Here is a 20,435-nt window from a genome sequence, read left to right on the forward strand (position 1 = left end):
ATGCCACATGGTTCAACTGTCATCTCAACATGCTGTGAGTTAGAGAGCTTAAGTACCTTGAGTAAGGTTGTACAGAAACTCATTGAAGTGGTAAGACTTGAACACAGGTATTTTAGTCTATTGCCACTGACTAGAAAGCTCTTCCCTAATCAGGTGAACTGTCTCAATAATCGAGAGCTCCTCAGAAACACAACTGCATGTCAGCAAGAGCAGAAGAGCAGAAGTTATTCTCTGCAAGGGCAAATGCCAGACTATTTCTGAAATTCAGCAAAATGACCAATGTTGCAGGCAATCTGTTGAGGCGTTCACTTTGATGCCACTGAGAAGGGCAGTGATGTCAGCTATCAGAGGCATTATTAGGACTACAATTGATTTTATAAACTGGAAAGGTTCTTCTGCCATAATCAAATGACATCTTTTATTTTTGTGATTTTTCAGACTAGAATCCAAGGCTTTGTTCATGTTATCACTGAGCTATTTTCCTAGTTTCTGGTTCTTACTAAGTAACTTGGACTCTCCTTGAGCTCCTTACATAGCCCAGGCGAGACTTGAACTCATGGTCCTCCTGTCTCAGCCTCACTGTGCAAAGCTTAAACCAAGATAGGAAGTGCTGGAGCTATTGTGGCTCTAGAGAGACTTGCTGGCTACAGGACTTCAACAGAGCCACACTACACATAAAACAAAGGAAAAGATGTACTGCGGGAGTCTAATGGTGGATATAGTTGCTTACCAAAACCCATAATATAAATTTTGGAAGCAGAATGAAAGTATAGTATCTATTCAATCTTGCCATTAACCTAAACTAACATTCCAGATAGGGATAACGTGAAATCTAGGATTTTCTAGGCATGAAGAACAGCTCTGATGTACAATATACATATGTTAGTTCTGCATAACATTGTGCTACTTATATATAAAGATCAGTTATGAGAAAAAATTAGTTGTAAAGAGATAGTTTCTTTAGCAAGCATGCACATGTGCCTTCCCCCATCGAAGGACATGACATACCTTGGTTTGTATCATTCTCTGTGGTATATTGTTCATGGCATTTGAAAGCCAACCTTCAAGGCTTTTTGCAAAATTTCGAATGGCTTGGGTCAAGGCACCTAAATAATAAAAAATAAAGGCAGAACAATAAAGATACCTAAGGCCATTAATTTTTATGCTGGAACAAGGAAAATACATGTTTATACTACTTTTATAGCACCGAGCAGAAACTATATTATCTTTATTGATTAAAAAGAAAGGTTATTTCTAATTTCTTAAAGCATCTAAAAGTAATATGTTTGGTTTCTAAAACTGTCTTGTTCTCAGACACTGATGACACCTGTGGGAAAATGAAAACATTCAAATCTGCCTGTTTATGGCAACATATACCAGTTGTGAATATACTTTATGGGGTTTTCTACTGTGGACAAAACATCACACAGAGTTTTGTGATCAAGGGCTAAGATTTTCCATTTTGGTTTCAAACTTAAAGCTCATTTTACATTGTTAGCTAACATGAAATACAGTGCAAGGCTTTGTTTTTCTAGTTGATGTTTTACCATAGAACCTATGAATTGGAGTATTTATCTTTGCTGAAAGTAGAGGAAAAATAATTGCCGGAATGAAAGTTTCAGATGACTACTGCAACTTCACATGGAGGAGCTGAAAGATCAGTGATAAGATTGCCGTCACAGACAGCCATGTTTCTCTGACATTATTGAAACAGCCAGTCCTAACTTGTTAGAGCCTGGAATGGAACAGGTCTCACGAGAGAACTTTACAGTGGTCATGAAACGGCCACAAACATCTTCAGTCATCATTGCTAACTTTGCTACTACAAGGGAGCTGCTGCTTACTGAGTCTGCTCAGGGTGTTTCCAGTCAATGGTCTTTTAATTCCTCTGTGCCCAGGCCTACACACAGTGGGGAGCAGATTCAGGTGTTTAACAATGTTTAAAGCACCAGTACCACAAACTACTCTCTGCAGATTCCATAGGGTCTGGGAGATACCCAGATCTGGGATATATTGCCAGCCAAAGTTCTACTTAAGTCAGCTGCCCTGAGAACACACAGCAGAACCCAAGTCTTGGATTTTCCTTTCTACACTCAGGCAGGTCTGATACTTTATTTGCTAGTGTTTGCTAAAACAAGTTTTAGAGGGAAATTTAGCATATTCAAGTTATTTACAGAAAGATACAAAATTTAACACCTAATAATAAAACAACTGAGTCTTTTTTTTTAAAACATATTTAACAGGATAGTAGAGCTGAAATGGCTTAAATATTGATTGGGAGAGACTGCAGACTCTTAACCAGGCTGAACTGGAAATTTCCAAAGCATCCCATGTTGGTCAAAAGAGAAGGAAGAAACACATCTCTCTGCTGTTTACGTCCTAGAATCATGGAGTACAGGCATGAATGGAAATGAAAGGAGTGAAAAAAATTAACAGTCTTTCTTGAAACTCAGTAAAATTTTGTTCAAGGTTGAACTTGGCAACCTATATTTTCCATTTTGGTCTATAATTAGTATAATAATGATTTAATTTGAAAAGACCCCAATAACTTCTTACGTTATTTTTAAAGCATTTCATATATGCCCTATTTTATCTAGAAAAACTTGATGGAAAGGAAATTATAATATAAAAGGAAACACTGTGCATGTTAAAAAGTTTAGGTATTTACTTTTTTTATACTAAGTAATATTCTGGCCCACCTTTTATTATATTCCCAGTTGCCCATTTAAAGTGTTACCAGTTGAAATCTTATTCAATAATTCACACTTAATTTCCTTTTTCCATGTTTCGGGTGAATGTATTTTAGAATATAGGCATTTCAAGCTGACTTTAAATTAGTACGATGTGCAGACTTTTTAGCTAAAAAAAGAAATCCCATCTGGACAGAAAATGGTAGAGTGAAGTACTAGTAGCCAAAAAATACAATTTTTAAAAATAAAATTAAGTTTGTTCTCTCTGTAGGGATTCATATAAAATCGAAATTGTGCAGACTGACTCTGACAGCTTCTAAAGACTCATAAATGGATGGTTTGATATTTAAAAATCTATTCCAAAGTGGAGCTCCTCAGCCTTCTCAAGATCAGTATTAAAAAGCACATAACCCAGCAATAGCTATCTCCATTGTATTTTAAGCATTACATTGTTGAGCCTCATTGTAAAATGGAAATTGAATTCCCCAAATTTCTTTTGTAGCTTAGTACATTAATGTATCTTGTAATTTCAGAGAAATAAAATGATCCCATTTTCTGGTAAATGCAGAGAAAAACTACTGACAGAATAAACTATTCTTCTAACCACATTTTAAAAAGACAAAGGTCAAGTGTATTATATACTTAAAATTATAAGGCTTAAAGTAAACCAAATTGATGCAAGATTTAAGTCAGGGACTTGTTAAATCCGTATGATGCTAAGACAAAAGCATATGGCTTCAGAATTGTTTAATGAGTACTGATGTTGTTGACTTCTCTTGAAAAAGCAAGCCCTCCCTGACACCTCCTTGTATCTCATGAGAGAAGCTGGATGCTGGGAGCCAGATGTCATAGGCTAATGAGCTGGCCTATGCAACTTCCTTTAAACATCTCTAGAGATTAACACTTGGAGCACAAGGAACAGGAGAGTAGAAAAAAATGATCAAATTCTGAAACAAAAACCAGCAGAAACTGACATGGTGAAATTTCTGTGACAATATCAATTTTTATCAATTGTTTTAGTCAGGCAGCCTGGTGTAGACAGAGTAGAACACATTAGCAATTTATAAAAGATAATGCCAGTGGGACTTCTTTTGTTTCTGCTTTCTCCTCCATATATTAATGTACATTGATTGGCATACTATGTAAATGTGTATAAGCATCTATTTTAGGGTAATGAATATATAAAAGAATTTATACTTTCCACTGTGTCTTTGTATTTGCAAGTATAAACATACAAATGTTAATACCTTCCTTTTCTCTTCTACTAAACCCTATTTTTATGTTTTCCATAATAACATAATAAATAATTGTGTTGGCATATTTAAAGCGCATACTGCCAATGTCACTAGCTAAAATATTGCTTTGAATGTCAGAGTGGAAACAGTCCCATTTCTTTAAAACTTAAGGTCACTAGTACGGCTCATCCAGGTATAAGGCAGCTCCAACATCCTCTAACAATGTGTGTAGTGGCATTTACACCAACAGTTACAGAGAAAACTTTGTTTACTACAACTTGGTCACTGAAAAAGGTAAGTGGAGTTCCCATTCACTTCATAGTGGGTCATAATACTTGTGTAGTTATTAGATTCTTCTCTCAAAATACTAGTTAACCAGTAGTGTTAATGGAAACTGAATTTGTAGTTCTGAAGATGGCACAGGTAACAGAGTAAATAATTTATAAAGGAATTCAACTCTACTGGAAACCGCAATCAATTTATTTCAAATTCTAAGCAACCATGAGAGAGAATGGTCTGCAACTAGAGATTTGAATATTTTTTGGCTATATGCAGAGAACTTCAGCCTTAAGTAGAATAATTTTGCATGGTTGACCAAACTAAGATTGTTCTTACAATTGGTTTATTGAGGGTGTCATAGCTGTTCGTTAACTTTTAAAAATAATAGTAATGTAAAAGACTAGAAAGCAGGCCATTTTTCCTTCACTATAGCGTCCCTGTAGGTTCTGTTCATGCAATGTTCTATATGCTGCATGCTTTTTATCTGACAATTTTAAATGAAACTAGGATAATTCCTGATTGCAACATCAATCCCCACAATTGCTTGGGTGGTATGTATGAGAACAAAAGCATCCGTAGTTGTCTCCATGTAACTTACTAGGAATGGGTCTAAGGACGTCGGGGATGAGAATCTCCACCAAAGCCTGGTACATCCCATGGTCACAGTTACACATCCATTTCAGGATAGACTCATGTTTGCACAGAGTTATCAGCTTTGCTTTCGGAAGTCGACTTTCTATTTCACTCAGATTGCTGGCGTGAATAAATGTCGCAAATGAATAGATGGCAAATGAGGATAAAACAGAAAATGGACTTTAAATATAGTTTATCAAATATTACTGAGGTTTGAACTATACCATATTGCACTGGTGTCATATGGCTGGACATATACACAAACACACCCCCAGAGCTACCTATGTACATTAGTATTTTCTTATGGTCTGAAAGACAGATAGGATAGTAATCCACTAGCATGACACAGATACACCATAGTCCCCCAAATCAATAAAATGGGAGCTACACACACTAAAACCTCAGGAGAGCAGTCTGGTGTATTCCTAGGATGGTCAATCTACTCAGTGTTATCAGGTAAGGTTCACAACTGGTATACATATCTCTAACTTATTAGCTGTGACATCTACTTGGTCATGAAAATGAATCAGAAAAGCATAGTGATTCTGACCTTGATTCGGTAATGGTAGTGCCGTCAGTTGGAGTAGAGGGAGAATAGCGCCAGAACGTTTGCCATAATTTTTCTATCAGGCTAAACTGAAGATTCACAACAACGTCCAATATTGCCTAAAAACAAAATGACAAAACCGTCATACTTCCTTTACGTCCCTTGTTCTTCTACTTTAGCACCAGATGTTTCTGCCATGGCAGCTACAGTTCCTCCATGGTCTGAGAACCCCATACACATCTGACCCTTTCCACGCTGCCTTGTTTGCGGTGATCCACACCAGGCATGTGTGTCTGCTGAGCCTTAGAAAGCTGGTGGCTCCAAAACAGCATCTAAAGATTGTAAGCACTGAAGGAACACTGCATACTCAAGACATAGAAGACACAAAAGACAGACAACTAAAATAACTAGCTATTCTATTAATTACATATGGAAATAATATATTACCTTTTAAAGATATGGTAAACCAATGTAAAATCAAATAATAATTTTTTTAATCATTTACAATCTGAAACACTAACACCACTGTATTTCAATGAATCAGCAACAAAAGAAAATAAATACTAACGATTTGTCTATATAGTGTGTTCTTGTTGAAATGAAAGCAGACTGAATTTTAACAACTCCAAAAGGGCAAACATTAGCTACTAATGTTTATATCATTTCTGTGTTGAAACAACACACTGCATTTCAGACTGCGTGGTGGCTTGTATTATATCCCCCGTAGTCTTGGGCACTTGGATACTTGGTCCTCAGTTGGTGGCACTGTTTGAGGATGCTTAGGAGGTATGGCCTTGTTGGAGGACCTATGCCACTGGAGATGAGCTTCTCAATATTAAAGACTTGTGCTGTTACAAGTTCTCTATGTCTGTTCCATGCTTGCAATTCAAGATGCGAATCCTCAGCCTCTTGTTTCTGCTGTCCTGCCTCCTGCTGGCTTCCATGTCTCTCTGCCATGGCTGATTCTTAGCCCTTGGGGACTCTAAGCCCAGATAAACCCTTTCTTCTGTAAGTGTTCCTGGTCGTGGTTTTCTTTTTTTTTTTTTTTTATCACAGCCATAGAACAGAAACTAATATAGACTAATCAGGTAATCAACTGAGTTTTATGTCTATTGCTTACATAGTATATCAACTAAACTTTAGAGGCCTAGAAAATAGAAAAAATAATAATTAGTAAAAGAATATTTTGTTCTTATTCTTTCCATTTTTTGGTGATACTAACTGCTCAGATTTAGAAAAGATGATACAATAACTGATACAGTTTATGTATTGCATCTCCTTTATTGATATGTAACATTTCAAAGTTGGAAAAAGAAATGGAAATTAGTAATCTGTTTTTATTCTTCATATTCTAGCTTTTAAATGACAAGGCATAACACAAGCAATGAACTAATTTATTTATTTATCTTGCGTTCATGTTAGGTTACACTATTTTTCACATTCTGTTAAGCAAGAATTATTAAAATGTAATCTAAATCTAATGTATTCAGGACATTCCCACACAGACACTCCCACAGGACAACCTGTCCTAAACAACCCCTCAGTGAGACTCTCTTGCTGGGTAATTCTAGAGAACTTGAAAAGCTGACAATTGAAACTAAACATCACCTCACTCTACTTATGCCTGTTCAGCAAGGACAAAGCATTCTAACATCTGTGTTCTTGGGTGGACAACCTAGAGTCCATCTGAGTATTTTAGGAAAAGTCAACTCTAACTTAACAGCACTTGTCTAGATCTAGGCTGAAGCGGGAGCTAGAGGACGCCTTTGAGGCTCACAGAGACAGGAAGTACATGCAGGGGGGACATGCTCTGAGAACCAGCACTTAATGCTGCAAGTGGCGGACAGTGGAAAGGAAGTCAGTTCATTATAAAACTTTTCAGTACGATTAAAACATGCCGAAGACAAGCTCTGGAAACAAAAGTAAGCATAGTTTCCCCTCATCTCCTTCGAAATCAAAACCCTCTCCAGAAGGAAGTGTTTATATCTGCTTCTTTAGCTGCAGCTTAAGCATATTCCAAAGACGTCTCTAAAGTGTGAGGCAGTTAACACTTTATGTACCTCTGAGAATGAAACTAGTGATATTTAAAAATAGCTTGATAAATATATTACAAGAATTCCAAATAGAATAATCCTACCTTAAAAATATAAACTATAGAAAATATGAAGTAAAACAAAGACAAGAATTTCAACACATCACAAATCCAGTATCTTCAAATTAATCTCAAATAACACTTTGAAATTGATACCAATACCAACATCATTTAAGGCAGTTTTGTAAGTGACTAAAATACTATTATTTTTAAATACATAGGCAAATAAAAATTAAAATAATCCATATTCTACTGACTATGGCAAATGACTACAGGATTGAATCTGAGAGCCAGGCAGCTTTATTTAAATTGTTTTGAGATGTAACAAAAAAGAATTAGAATTTTAATTTTCTAAATATACCTCTCTGCGCTATGGGAGATGGCATGAGTATTGATAACTGAGAAACAAGAGGGGTTTATTTTGTGAAGTGTCACTTCCTACACAGATTAATTTTGAGTGCCCAGTCTCTTCACATAAAACATATTTATTCATTACAATTGGAATTTTCATAAAATTGTATAATCTATAGACTATTTTAATCTTATTGGAGGCATCTGTTGCTTAGCATGATCTCACTGTACACTCTTTAGCAATGTAAATAATTATACTCCAATTTACACTCTGAATAAATATGAGTCACTCAAAAAAATCTGAATTATACTTGTACAAGCTAAGCTGTGTACAGAAGGCTTTATTTGGATACAGATAAATGAGGAATTGTTTAAAGAATTTTCACATAATTTTCATTGAACAAGATAGGTGTAAATTTTTTTCCACGTGTACAATCATGACTTAGAAATATTCCAACACTCAGAAAAACATACTATACAAAGGGTAATGAATTCTAACTGGCTTATACCATGCAGAAGTATTGGAAATGAGTAAGACAGGTTAAGAACACTTTGTCAAGCAAGATGTTGATAAGGAGAGGACTTGTCCTTGGTTGTCAATAACCTAGCAGCTCTGACAACCACTTGGGTTCACTCAAGTAATCTTATTTCTGGAGCAATGGGGAAAACCTATATATGTCTTAAATGAAAACTTCTTATTTCATTCTTTGCTGTCAACAGGCAAGGACTTGTCTAGAAATCACAGGTTACTCTTTCATTTGCCTGCTGGCAGACCACAAATCCTGAGATAAAGCTACTTAAATCCTAAAACCACTTAAGGAAACTCTGTGCAATGTATTCTCCTTTCTACCAGGTAACTATCAGATGCATTAACGTACTGGAATGGAGAAATTTCCCTCCTATCGAATGTCACCAATTCTGACACAAGAAGAGTAGTAGGAGTGGGGTCTAAAATATCAAGAGAAGCTGTAAGTAACCAAGCCCTCAAACAGTCTTTCCATGTTTTAAGCCGAGACTTATTATTTCATCCTTCACTGTCAACAGTCAAAAGAAATTCTCTAGAAATCACAGGCCAATCCTGAAACTGTAGGCAAATCATAAATACTCCTGAGATAAAGCTACTTCAATTCTAAAAATCGGTCTAAAGGATCCCTAAGAAGAAGAACAAAGTTCTTACTAAGTTTATTTAAATAGCACACATTTGTGGTATTCAAGAGGGTCCACTGAAAACCTGACTTTCTACTGATCATGGCCTCCAGTTTTTGTTCTGTTTGTATGTTTGTTTGTTTTTACAAGGGTTCTGCATTAGTTACTTTTCTCTTGCTGTGATAAAACACCATGACCAAGGCAACCTACAGAAGAAAGTCTATTTGGGCTGATGGCTCCGGAGGGTTAGAGATAATAAGAGCAGTGCAAAGTCACTGCAGCAGGAGCAAGAAGGAAAGGGCTAATTTGAAATGCAAGCACAAAACAGAGCAAAATCAAAATGGGGGGGGGCTTTAAGATCTCAAGGCCCACCTCGAGTGACACATATTCTCCTAAGTAAGCCTCCACAAAAAAAAAAAAAAAAAACACCCACCACCAACTATGGACCAAGTATTCAACTGCCTTAAACTACATACAGGGACCATCTCACTGAAACCACATATTCTATTCACTGGCTCTCACAATAGCAGAGCTACATTATAAAGCAAAGTCCATTTAATTCAACTTTTAAATTCCCCATAGTTTTTCAGTCACAATACTGTTTCAAAGTCCAGAGTATCTTTTGAGAATCAAGGCAAATCTCTTAATTTTAACACCTTATAAAATAAAAATTACGTATGTGTAACATATAATGGCACAGAATATACATTGCTATTCTAAGAGAAAAAAATGGGATAATAACAAGGAAATATTGAACCAAAGAAAGACTGAAAGAATAGCAGGGAAAACATCAAATTTTCTAATGCCATATCTGATAACAAAGGGCTTAGATGGTTCTGCTCCCCCAACTTTGTGGCCTGAAACATACATCTTCCTCTCTTGGGTTGGTTCCATGCCTCATGTGCAGGTATCTCATGGCTCTAAAATCTCCAACATCTTAGGGTCTCCAAAACAACCCAGGGTTCATTTACACAGCTTCATTCAATGAACTTTCAGGGTATCTTTCCCTCTCAGAACCTTTAGGCATGGACTCCCCTACCACTTGTTGCCTGACCTCACTCAGCAGCCCTGTAAAACCACCTCCTTATCTTTCATGGCTCTGAAGCCAGCACCACATGGACAACACTGAGAAGTCCGGCTGTCAGTTTGGGATGTACTGTGGCCCCCTTAATCCACATTAGCAGCAGCTTTTAATTGAAGTGGCTTTCCAGAAGCCTAAGAAAACACCTCATACTTTATTTACAAATTGGAAGCTTAGCTGAATGAGGTCTTGCCCTGAGGGTACCTTCCTTTATTGGATTGCAGATCTGACCTATCCTTAGTGGCCCTAATCCCCTTAACAATTGTAGTCTCTCTTATAGTACAAGTCTTAGCAACAGCATTAAACTCATCAGTATCCTTTGAATTTCTGTACAGTTTGTATTTATTTCTGAACCATTTTTTTATTATAGATCTACTTAAGAGGGACTACTAATAAATAACAGATTGAGTTGATATTAAACTGCCAAGAAATATCCTCTACAAAAAAAAAATGAGTTCACCACTTTTAAATATTTATTTATTTATTTTTAGGCAAGTTCACAGGGCATGGGCAGAAAGTAGCCAATTCTTTGCCCAAATATCACGGGAAGAGTCTATAGTCCAGTTACTAATTTTGTTCTACTCTGAAATCCTTTTAGCTGGGCCTCTACAGTCCACTTATCTCTTAGCACTATTGTCTTCCAACATCCTATTGGATTGGCCCCATTAGGCCCTATTTACAGCTTTCAGCCATTTTTCTAGTGCAAAGTTCCAAAGCCTTCTACAATCCTCCAGAAAACAACATGTTCAGGTTCCTCACAGTAATAGCACACACTCTGGAGCCAATTTCTGTATTAGTTATCTTTCTATTGGTGTGATTATACAACATAACTAAGGCAACATATAGCAGAGTTTATCTGGGATTATGGTTCCAGATGATTAGAGTCTAAGACAGCTATCCAAAGGTAAGGAAGGAAGCAGGAGCAGAAAGTGGAGGGCTCACATCCTGAATCACAGGTATAAAGCAGAAGGAACAAACTTGAAATGGTACAAGTCTTTACACACTCAGTCCACCTCCAGTGACATACTACCACTGATAAGGCCATGTTTTCTAGTCCTCCCTAAATAGGGCTATATGTTCACATACCCGAGAGTATGAGGGATTCAAACAAACACAGATATTATTAACAATTTACTTTTCTTTGTGGAAAGATAGTTATGCAAGTTCAAAGGTCAATATGTTATATAAAATTTCTGTATCTTTTTTTTCTTTTTTGCTTTAACATTATACCTTGGAGCACATTTCCTTTTAGTTATTTAGAGTTTTCAGTCCTATGAGTGTATAATAGTCCAACTTATAAATTATAGCAGACTTAATCTTTCTTAATTAGATACTATAAGCAAACTCTTAAAGAATAATGCAATAAACTCCCTTGTACATTGGCTGTGTCACACATATGTACAATTTTTCTGTAGACAGACAGACCCAGAGTAGAACTGCTATATCAAAAGACACAAGAATCAGTTTAAGAAATAGAGATTGTCACTTTTATGCATTCCCCCACTTTGCACTGAGACAAGAGAATTTTATTAGTGTTCAAAGAAATGCTCAAAATAACTAGAACTTCTCTGTTCTCTAGGAAAAAAAATCTTTATTATTTTGTTTTTAACAAGTTATGTGGCAAAACATAGCATGTGCTCAAACTATGTTTGAAGGTCTTACCTCACAGTGCTCTCGATAAAGACTCTGCAGTGACTTGATATCCTCAAAGGTAGTTCCATCTGGCAGAGAAGAGATTTCAACTTCTCCAAACTCTGGAAGTGCTCGAGATGCATCTGTTACCATGACAACACAACAGAAAAAAAGCTATTGTGGATGGTGTCAATTACAGATTAATGAGAGAAATTTTCAGAAGACTAAAAAGGAAAGAAAATTTAGAGATCAGAGTGCCAAAGATCACTGACTTTCAAATTAATATTTTCCAGCCAAACTTAGTAACATTATCAGCATGTAACATGCGAATGAATGGAGTATACTTGTGAATTTCGTATAAACTAAGCTTTACTCTAATTAAAATGGGCATTGGATAGGTTCTTAGTAAAAGAAAAACAACCTGAGCTTGCCAGTAGCAATTTTAGTTATTTTTATTATTATTATGCTATCCAACCATATAAAAATAAACATAGCCTTAAACTTATTATGTTCATACCTTTTACACAATCATAAAATGAAGGTTATAAAACTAAGAGCCAAAAAGTTAAAAAAAATATTAACAACAATAATTTGATGTGATGAATGATGCTATCCTATAATCAAATCATCTCTCACACACGAAACATGGTATCAGCTGCTGTGGACCAGTCTTCTGATTATAACACCTACACCAATCTGCTCTTCCTGGGGGCTACCTGCCCCAATACAATTCTATACCCAAATGATATGACATTTTCTGTTGCACAGAAACATCATGTAGCCCTCTCTTGATGACACTATAATTCACACATCACACACGTCCTCTCGCTTTTTCTCTCCTTTTCTCATTAGCCATTGACAATTAGTAATGTACTTTGGTGAGTTCCTTACCATAAATTCAAAATTAAAGGAAGAATAATATTCATTTAAAAGCTCTAGAAAACATGTATATTTTTAATTTTTTGAGACAGGGTTTCTCTGTGTAGCCCTGTTTTTAATTTTTTTCTTAAATATTAAAACTCAACTACCACTACAAAAGAAAACATGATGTTGTTTTAAAGCTCAATGGGGCACTTTGGCTTAGGAAATACTACTATAACAGTGTCAAGATCAGGAGCTTTCTAACCTGAAAGTCTATCCCAGTTGTCTCCATAAAAACATACACACATGCACACATACACAGACACACAAACACATACATATGCACACACACGCAGACACATACATGTACATATGCACAGGCATGCATACACAGAGAGACACACACATGCACACAGATACATAAACACACACGCACACACATGTGTGCATACACAAACACCCCAATAGCAGTTCTTTATATTGGCCTACTGTTTGGAGACTATGCACACTCATTGATGGAATAGCTGTCAACTGAACTATCACTTTTGCTCCTCTGGCTCCAGCTTAAATATTCAAATGTTCAATTTCTGCTTCTAAACATTATCAGTATCAAGAAACGTGTATTCTTTCTATACAATTATAAAAATAGGAAGCACTGTAATCGATTTAAAAGAATAAATTATTTAAAATGTTCATAATTTTTCTTATCTAAGACTATGGATATGTAACTTTGTATACAAGGAAATAAGAATTTGTTTGGACTGGACATTATTTCTGAAGTAAACACAATATGATTTTGGTCACAAAAGTCAACTGTAATATAAACTCTTGAAAACGCTTTCATAGCCCTGAGTTTTTAAGGCAGATGCATTTAAGATTTCATATAGCTTAATACTTCAATAAAGATGAACTAGAACTATCATTTAAGGTTGTAGTTTCAGCACCAAACCTCCCCCTTTAAAGGAGTTAACATCTGAAGACATTCTACTCGGAGAATGTTCTCTTCAAAATCCTAAGAGCAACTACTATGCAGCTAGGCATTACACCTTAACATACCTAAAAACTGTTGATGATGTTGACTTTGGGCAATTACAGTTTGCTCAACAGATGTGCCTGTCTGTTGGCCACTTCCTGTGAAACCATCTGCAACCCCATCCACTTTCTGCATAGGCTTGTACCTAAAAATATTAGACGGGAAAAAACAAACAAACCAAATTATTCCTTGCTTTATTGTACTCCCCAAACTTTTAAGGCATTTGGTTTTAATCTAGTTCTGTCAATGTCTCAAGATAATTGTCGAATGTTTCTTCTTGATACTCTCATGAAGTCATGTACAGACCTTTTTTTCTCCAATTGTAAAAAGAAAAAGGGAAAGAGAAATCAGAAAGAAATTCATTTGTGAAAATCCAGAAATTGACATAAGGATGAAAGAATGAAATAATTATGAGGCATTTCTTTGGACAACAGAGGCAAAGTTGCTCATGCCTATAGTCATAGTATATATTGTGAAAGAAACTGTGGTGGCCATTGGCTTAAGGTGAAAAATGTAAATACACTGGAACTTCACTCTGAATGAAGATCAAAGAGTTTGCAAAGAAATGAAGGGCTTTCAGTTAACATATTTAAAATAAGATCAATTTACAAATCTTATCACACTGCTCTTCGGATTTCTGAAAGCCTCTTATGCATCTCAACACATTCATCTCCTTTGATTCTTATCAGAAGCTGCAAATACAAATGCCAGAAGCTTCAGTGTGCAACAAAATAAGAATTCATCTACAAACCTAGTTTATCTAATTAGAGATAAGAGGACTTGGTGGATTTAACTCGGTGTAAGGGCACTTGACTAGCAAGCACAGGGCCTTAGGTTTCCCCCAAGGAAAAAAATTATAGCCACAAAAAGTAATCAATGTCAGAGAACAGTATGTTTTTAGGCCCTAGTTCTAAACTTCATGTACATTCCTTGCTACTAACACAGAGAAAATGTGCTATAGTGTCAAAAAACAGACATCTTGGAGGCCAAACATCACAAACATCACTTCACTGCCTCACCAGCACCACACTACCAGCAGAACCATCTCCATACCATACCATCTTTACTACCACCAGCAGCAACACGGCCATTATCATTACCACAGGCATCGGCGGCACCACCACCACATCTCCAGCATACCAACAACAAGCATAAGCACAACTACCACACCACCAGCACCCGTACCATCCGCACGTGCACCACCACCAGCAGCACCACCACCAGCAGCACCACCAGCACCTGCACCACCAGCAGCACCATCACCATACCCTTATACCATCCTTACCAATGGCACCATCGTAACTTACATCATCATCACAGCGCCAGTACTACCACCAAGAGCCCGTGCAAATTTCCCCAGACACTTAAGCACAGACTAATATACAGCAAGTATATTTTGTTCAAAATGTACGTTCCTTCATTTTGGATATTTAAGAAAATGTGAAAACTAAAGATCATGAAGTTAATTAGGAAGATCCTCATTTACATTACAGTGTTTGTTTTTTAATCCCCACCCCATTTCTAACAGTACTTAAAAAAAAACTTTGCATTTTCTCCACCCTGATATGAGGTTATTATGAATGGCAATGTACCTAACACATGAGGAGGACACACTTAAAGACGTCTCAATTCTGTCTAAAGATAGTAAGTGATTGGACCTAGTGAACACCATACACGCAATGCTCAGATGAAGTCACTGGGAAAGAACGCCAGAAGGCGAAGGATGAAACAGGGCACAGTAAGCATAATCCTCACTATAGTTTTAGAGCCATAGCCTTCTCAAGCAGAAAACATTGGTTGTTGTCCTCTAATGATAGAAAGGAACTCAAACCTGACCTTACATTTAATGGGAAACCCTTCTGCTCCACAGTATCCCTCCTGAAGCTTTCCTCCCTGCAGATCATGTTAGAGGAGTCTAGACACTCTTTTTCTGGCAGGTGGGCTGTGTACCTGAGTGGGCCAGCAGTGGGCTCGCCAATTTGTGCTGGAAGACTTAAATGATTTCATGCTTATCTCATGAGGAAAGTTTTGTTGGTTTGTTTCCTCATTGATTCATTTAGGGTTTAATTTGATTTTAGCTGAACCTTTCCATACACAAAAATTCATAGCAAAAATAAAAGAGTATATTTGTTTAAGCATGTTTCCTCATGGTTAAGTACATTACCTTAGATAAAAATAGTTAAATTTTAATTATTTAATCTGGCAATATTCCGTATAAATTCAAAATTATTAAGTTTTAATATTGGATTATGCAATGACTGTGCTTTTGTCTAACTATTTTTAATCATGCTCTTTTTATTCTACACAGCATTCGGTCCTATAGACATGAATATAAAGGGCAAGTGAGATTTAACCTGAAAGGAAGTGATGACAGCTACTACCCTTGCACATTTTCCAAGGTGCATCACAGTCCACCTTCACAAAGTGCATAGCAAACCTCCTACTTAAAGGCAAAATTATTTGCCTCTTTTGGAAGACAGAGTTGAACAGTATCATAAGCAGTGGAGGACTCTAAAATAAAGGGACATTACATCTTAAAATATACAACCAAACTACAATGAATAACAATTAACACATGATTATGTACTAATAATGCTATTGAGTTGGAAGAACTATACAATAATATGAAAACAGCTTACAGGAGGAACGGAGCTATATATACATATACATTCTAAAAATACTTTGAGTCAATGCTTATAGGAAGAAAAAGAGGACAATCAGAAAATGCAGTTAGAACTGGACAACAAGTATTCCCATATAACCATAATAGTAACAATAGCAAAATAAAGAGTGGATTACAAGACAGACAAAGATGCACTTCATATACTTTTCTTTTATTGTAATGGAAACTAGGCAAGCCAGAAACTCTGTGCCTCAGGCTGAAAGGTCTGGGGACAACTCTGGGAGGAGTTTGTGCCAAGAGCTTCTCAGGGCACCGACTGACTTCTACTCTCCTCATGTCTAAGGCAATGACCTCAGAGTGCTATGACTATAGTGTATTGTTGTCTAGCATTGGCTCGGTCCTTAGAGGAAATCCCCAAAGTCAAAAACTTTGGATTCAGGACGACCAGATGTTCATACTCTTGATTCTAAGGGAAATATCCATCAATTATCTCAGCTGCCCAAGTTTTCCCAAAGCAGGAGGACCAAGACGGTCACACTCAACAGATGCTAGACAAATACTCGTGATTGCTGATTCTTCCTAGAAGAGATGGCTAGAGATGACACATATTGGTCATTCTAAAGCTCTATCACCAATAGCTAGGAAGTAGCCTTTCTACTCAGCAGTTCTTGAGAAGGGGGATTGGCGCTGGCTTTACTCCTAAGAGATTTCCTAAGTAGCCTGAATATCCACAGGAACCTCTTATCTCTAGGCAGGCACCTTTAGCCCCATTTGTAGAAATATATCCAACATTAGACAGTGCACACTTCTCAAAAAATTCATAAATTTAAATTTTTCCTATAATAAACATTAATTTAAAAATGACCAAGATCACACTATTAACTGGTCTTAACACATATTACATCAATTTATCATGTAGTCATTGAGTATTACATATGATATGGCCTTGTGCAGGCTCAGTTTTAGCCAGGTGAAAGGCAAACATAATATTTTTAAGTTTTTGAATATTTTATTGATATAACATAATAATTCTAAATTATCTTAAATCTGGTGAAATTTCATTATCCTTTTATTATTAAAAGATGATTTTTTTCTTTTTTCTTCATTAAATAAGCATCAAAAATACTACATTGTAAAAGGTAGGAAAATTGATTGAAAGCATAGCACTAACAAACATCCAAATTGAAACCTTTTAAAGTAAAGAGCTCTCAGAATTTAGAACTATAACCTAAAGTTAACTCCATTTACTTTGCAAATTACTTCTAGGTTAAGTTTTCTTATAGTAGACTCAGGGTTGTTGAGTTATGCATGTTCATAGGAGAGACCAGAATTTTATTAAATGAGGCAGCAGCTCTTGGTTTCAAAATTAGTAAGGAGCAAATGATCATTTTAACAGCTTGCAACTCCACGGGCAATCAGAGCTAACATTGTTAATGATTAAGAAATGAAAGACGCTCTGATGTCTTAATAGCTGAGTGTATGCTTGAAACCTGTCACTAACACAGAGAACTCGGGAAATTGTTAGGAATCTGCCCCCATGAGGTTAGCTGTAGCTGTTATTTAGGGCTTGGACAGCTGTGCTCTACTGTAGAAGTAATATTCTGTCAATATTCTTGCAAGCACAGACACTGAAGCAGCCCAGTGGAAGGCAGAGAGCAGTACATAGTCATCATTACTGGAAAGTTTTCAGCACACCAAATGAAACAAAAGTCCTCTCAAAGCTGCTAAAAAAATGTCCAAGCAAAAGTCAACAGAAGAGCTACCTAGACAGTTATTATTTGTATTTAAAATTCCTGAAAGTATGAACATAATTTGCATGAAGAAATAAAAAATGCCCAGCTAACAATAATAGCAAGAAGTTAGAATCTTCTACTGGTTTCTTGTAACACTCTTTGGAAAAATTGCCCTAGGACTTTTAGATATTTATTGAAATGAGCCAAATGACACTAACATGAATGAATCAGAAGAAAACAGAATGTGGAGAGATCCATTCCTTTAGAGGAGCAAATGAGTCTTAGAAGTCACACTAAATATTTAAATGACTTATAACACCACCCTCACTAACTAAAGACAGGATTTCTTTTCTTCTTGCTAACTCAGAAAACCTGGTTATTCACTATTTTTACATTTGCAACAATGCAAAAAACAAAACAATTAAGTTCAAATGGGATGGTTGTCTTAAATGATAACGAATGATGGGAACCATTCATTTTTTTCCTGAACATGGTCTTCTAGGTGTTGAGGATGGAATGTTGCAAGAAGTAAGCCTAATTTCCTGAATTTATTTACCGAGCCCTCCGAGCATCAGGAACTTCCACAGGCAGAAGCCTAGAGCAGTGATACTTGCACAGACAGACTATACATGTGTGTGTGCATGGGCACATGCAAGTGAGTGTGTATAGCCCTTCATTTACAGCTAGCCCATCCTCTTACAGAGAGTCTAAAAATATGCTCTCCATCTCTTCTTTATTAATGAACTACCATTATTCTGCTCCACCTGACATCAATGAAATTAAATTTTCCTGCCTAGGAAAAAAATGGATTGATAAGATTCTTGCATAAAGCACAATTAATGGGGCTAGTTTCTTGTAAGTAAATAACAATATAATTTCCAGATGAAACTTAGCATATAAAATGAGACTGAAGAGCATTTTTAAGTTTAACAGACACTTAGAGCAGTATTAGGTGGTGACTATGACTATTTATTAAACTTTGTGCACATCCTTTGAGTTCAATAATTCTTGAGGAGTCCTTCTTTAGGATCCTCTTGACTATAGCGCAATGTGATCATGACGTCATGAACTAGAACGCTGGCAAACTAATAACTACTTCAGCAAGCAGTGTCATGGTTCCTTACTGATGTTCCAGAGTGAAGTGCACAGTTAACAGAGTATCTGCTCATTCAAGAATTCTCTCACTCTTACCCGCCTCAGAGAAACGACCCAGTCCTCCAAGCGTAGCTTTGCAATAATCCAAGAAAATTAATGGTTCAAAAAAAGTGCGATGAACTATTAACACTGACCAAAAGCTGGGAACTAATATATTTGAAGTATAAGCAAGGCAAACACATTACATTTTGAAGGTGCCTACTCTTCCAAATTTGCAAAGAACTGTTAGAGTTTTCCGTAGTGCTTATAACAGCATGCTATTATGAAGAATAACACTTGAATGTTTCCAGCTATAAAATATTTTATTTTTTTTCTGCTTGAACTATAAAATGATCTCTGAAGTTCATTTCCATTTTAAAAGAAACTGAGGCTCAAAGTCATACAAAATAGAAGTACTACTTTAAATAGAGTGCCTTTGTTTCACCTGTCCTAAGCTCCTGGTATTAAGAATAGTCCAATGACAAATGCCTTTGGATGTCCTCCTTCACATCTGAAGTAAAGGAGTCTTGTCACTTGTTCCTACCAGACCTCTCTCATCTTCTCCCAGTGACATAAAGGCTTATTCCTCTTCCCAGCAAGGGACCATTCAAATGGGTAGTGACACATCTCCCCCTTAGTTAAAATACACTCACAACATGGTGATTTTGTCCTGGATTTCATGTGCATTCTTGGCAGAGGTCTCACTATGTAGCTGAGGTTTGTTTGAGCTTGGAGCAATTCTTTTGCCTTAGTCTCCCACGTGAAAGGGAGAGGGAAATTCAAAGAGACACGTGGAGAAGAAGGGAAGCAGAGAGGGGCATAAACCACCATACTTGGCTATCTGCTTTTTCTTGTAAATGCATATTTTTTTTGAGTTACTTGTGTCTTCAAAGATAGATTCCATACAAGAATGGAGATGAGAGGGTCAGTTCTTGTCTAGGCTGCTATATGATGACTTACCTATCCCATACAGACATTTCCTTAGAAACCGAATGATTTCCTTTTCCTACCTCTCTGTCATCCTATGTTCTTTTTCACATGTGATGTGTTTATTTTGTAAGCAACTGACAATTGTATGAAAGTGTCGAGAAATTATAAATGTATTTTAATATTTTGAGAGTGGCTATTGGCACCAGATATGGTCAGGCACACTGTCAAGAGCATATGGCTCCTTTCCACCAGTTCTGAAACAAGAATCTAGAAGAACAGTTAAAATACACATGTCAAGACTTCTTATGTATTTCCTTAGTGTTAAATATAAATGCAACAAACACTTTTGCATAATTTATAGACCTGGAAATTACTGATCTCTTTTTTTTCTTTTTCTTTTTTTTTTATTGATAAAAGGAGAATAAAGAAAAGAAA

General features: G+C 36.4%; 1 protein-coding gene across 7 annotated transcripts in view; it reads right to left on the reverse strand.

Moving 5' to 3' along the window:
* The window catches only part of Rfx3 (regulatory factor X3), a 248,446-nt gene that overhangs the window by 42,069 nt on the left and 185,942 nt on the right, over positions 1-20,435 (reverse strand). For all 7 annotated transcript variants that reach the window (XM_075973779.1, XM_075973777.1, XM_075973775.1 and 4 more), the window contains 5 exons: positions 13,604-13,725; positions 11,717-11,829; positions 5,388-5,503; positions 4,803-4,957; positions 1,009-1,106 (listed from right to left, as the gene is read on the reverse strand). In XM_075973779.1, the coding sequence (XP_075829894.1) occupies positions 1,009-1,106; positions 4,803-4,957; positions 5,388-5,503; positions 11,717-11,829; positions 13,604-13,725 (604 nt within the window). The remainder of the gene's footprint in view (positions 1-1,008; positions 1,107-4,802; positions 4,958-5,387; positions 5,504-11,716; positions 11,830-13,603; positions 13,726-20,435) is intronic.

Source organism: Microtus pennsylvanicus, chromosome 5 (assembly GCF_037038515.1).
Source record: "Microtus pennsylvanicus isolate mMicPen1 chromosome 5, mMicPen1.hap1, whole genome shotgun sequence".
Classification (NCBI taxonomy): Eukaryota; Metazoa; Chordata; class Mammalia; order Rodentia; family Cricetidae; genus Microtus; species Microtus pennsylvanicus.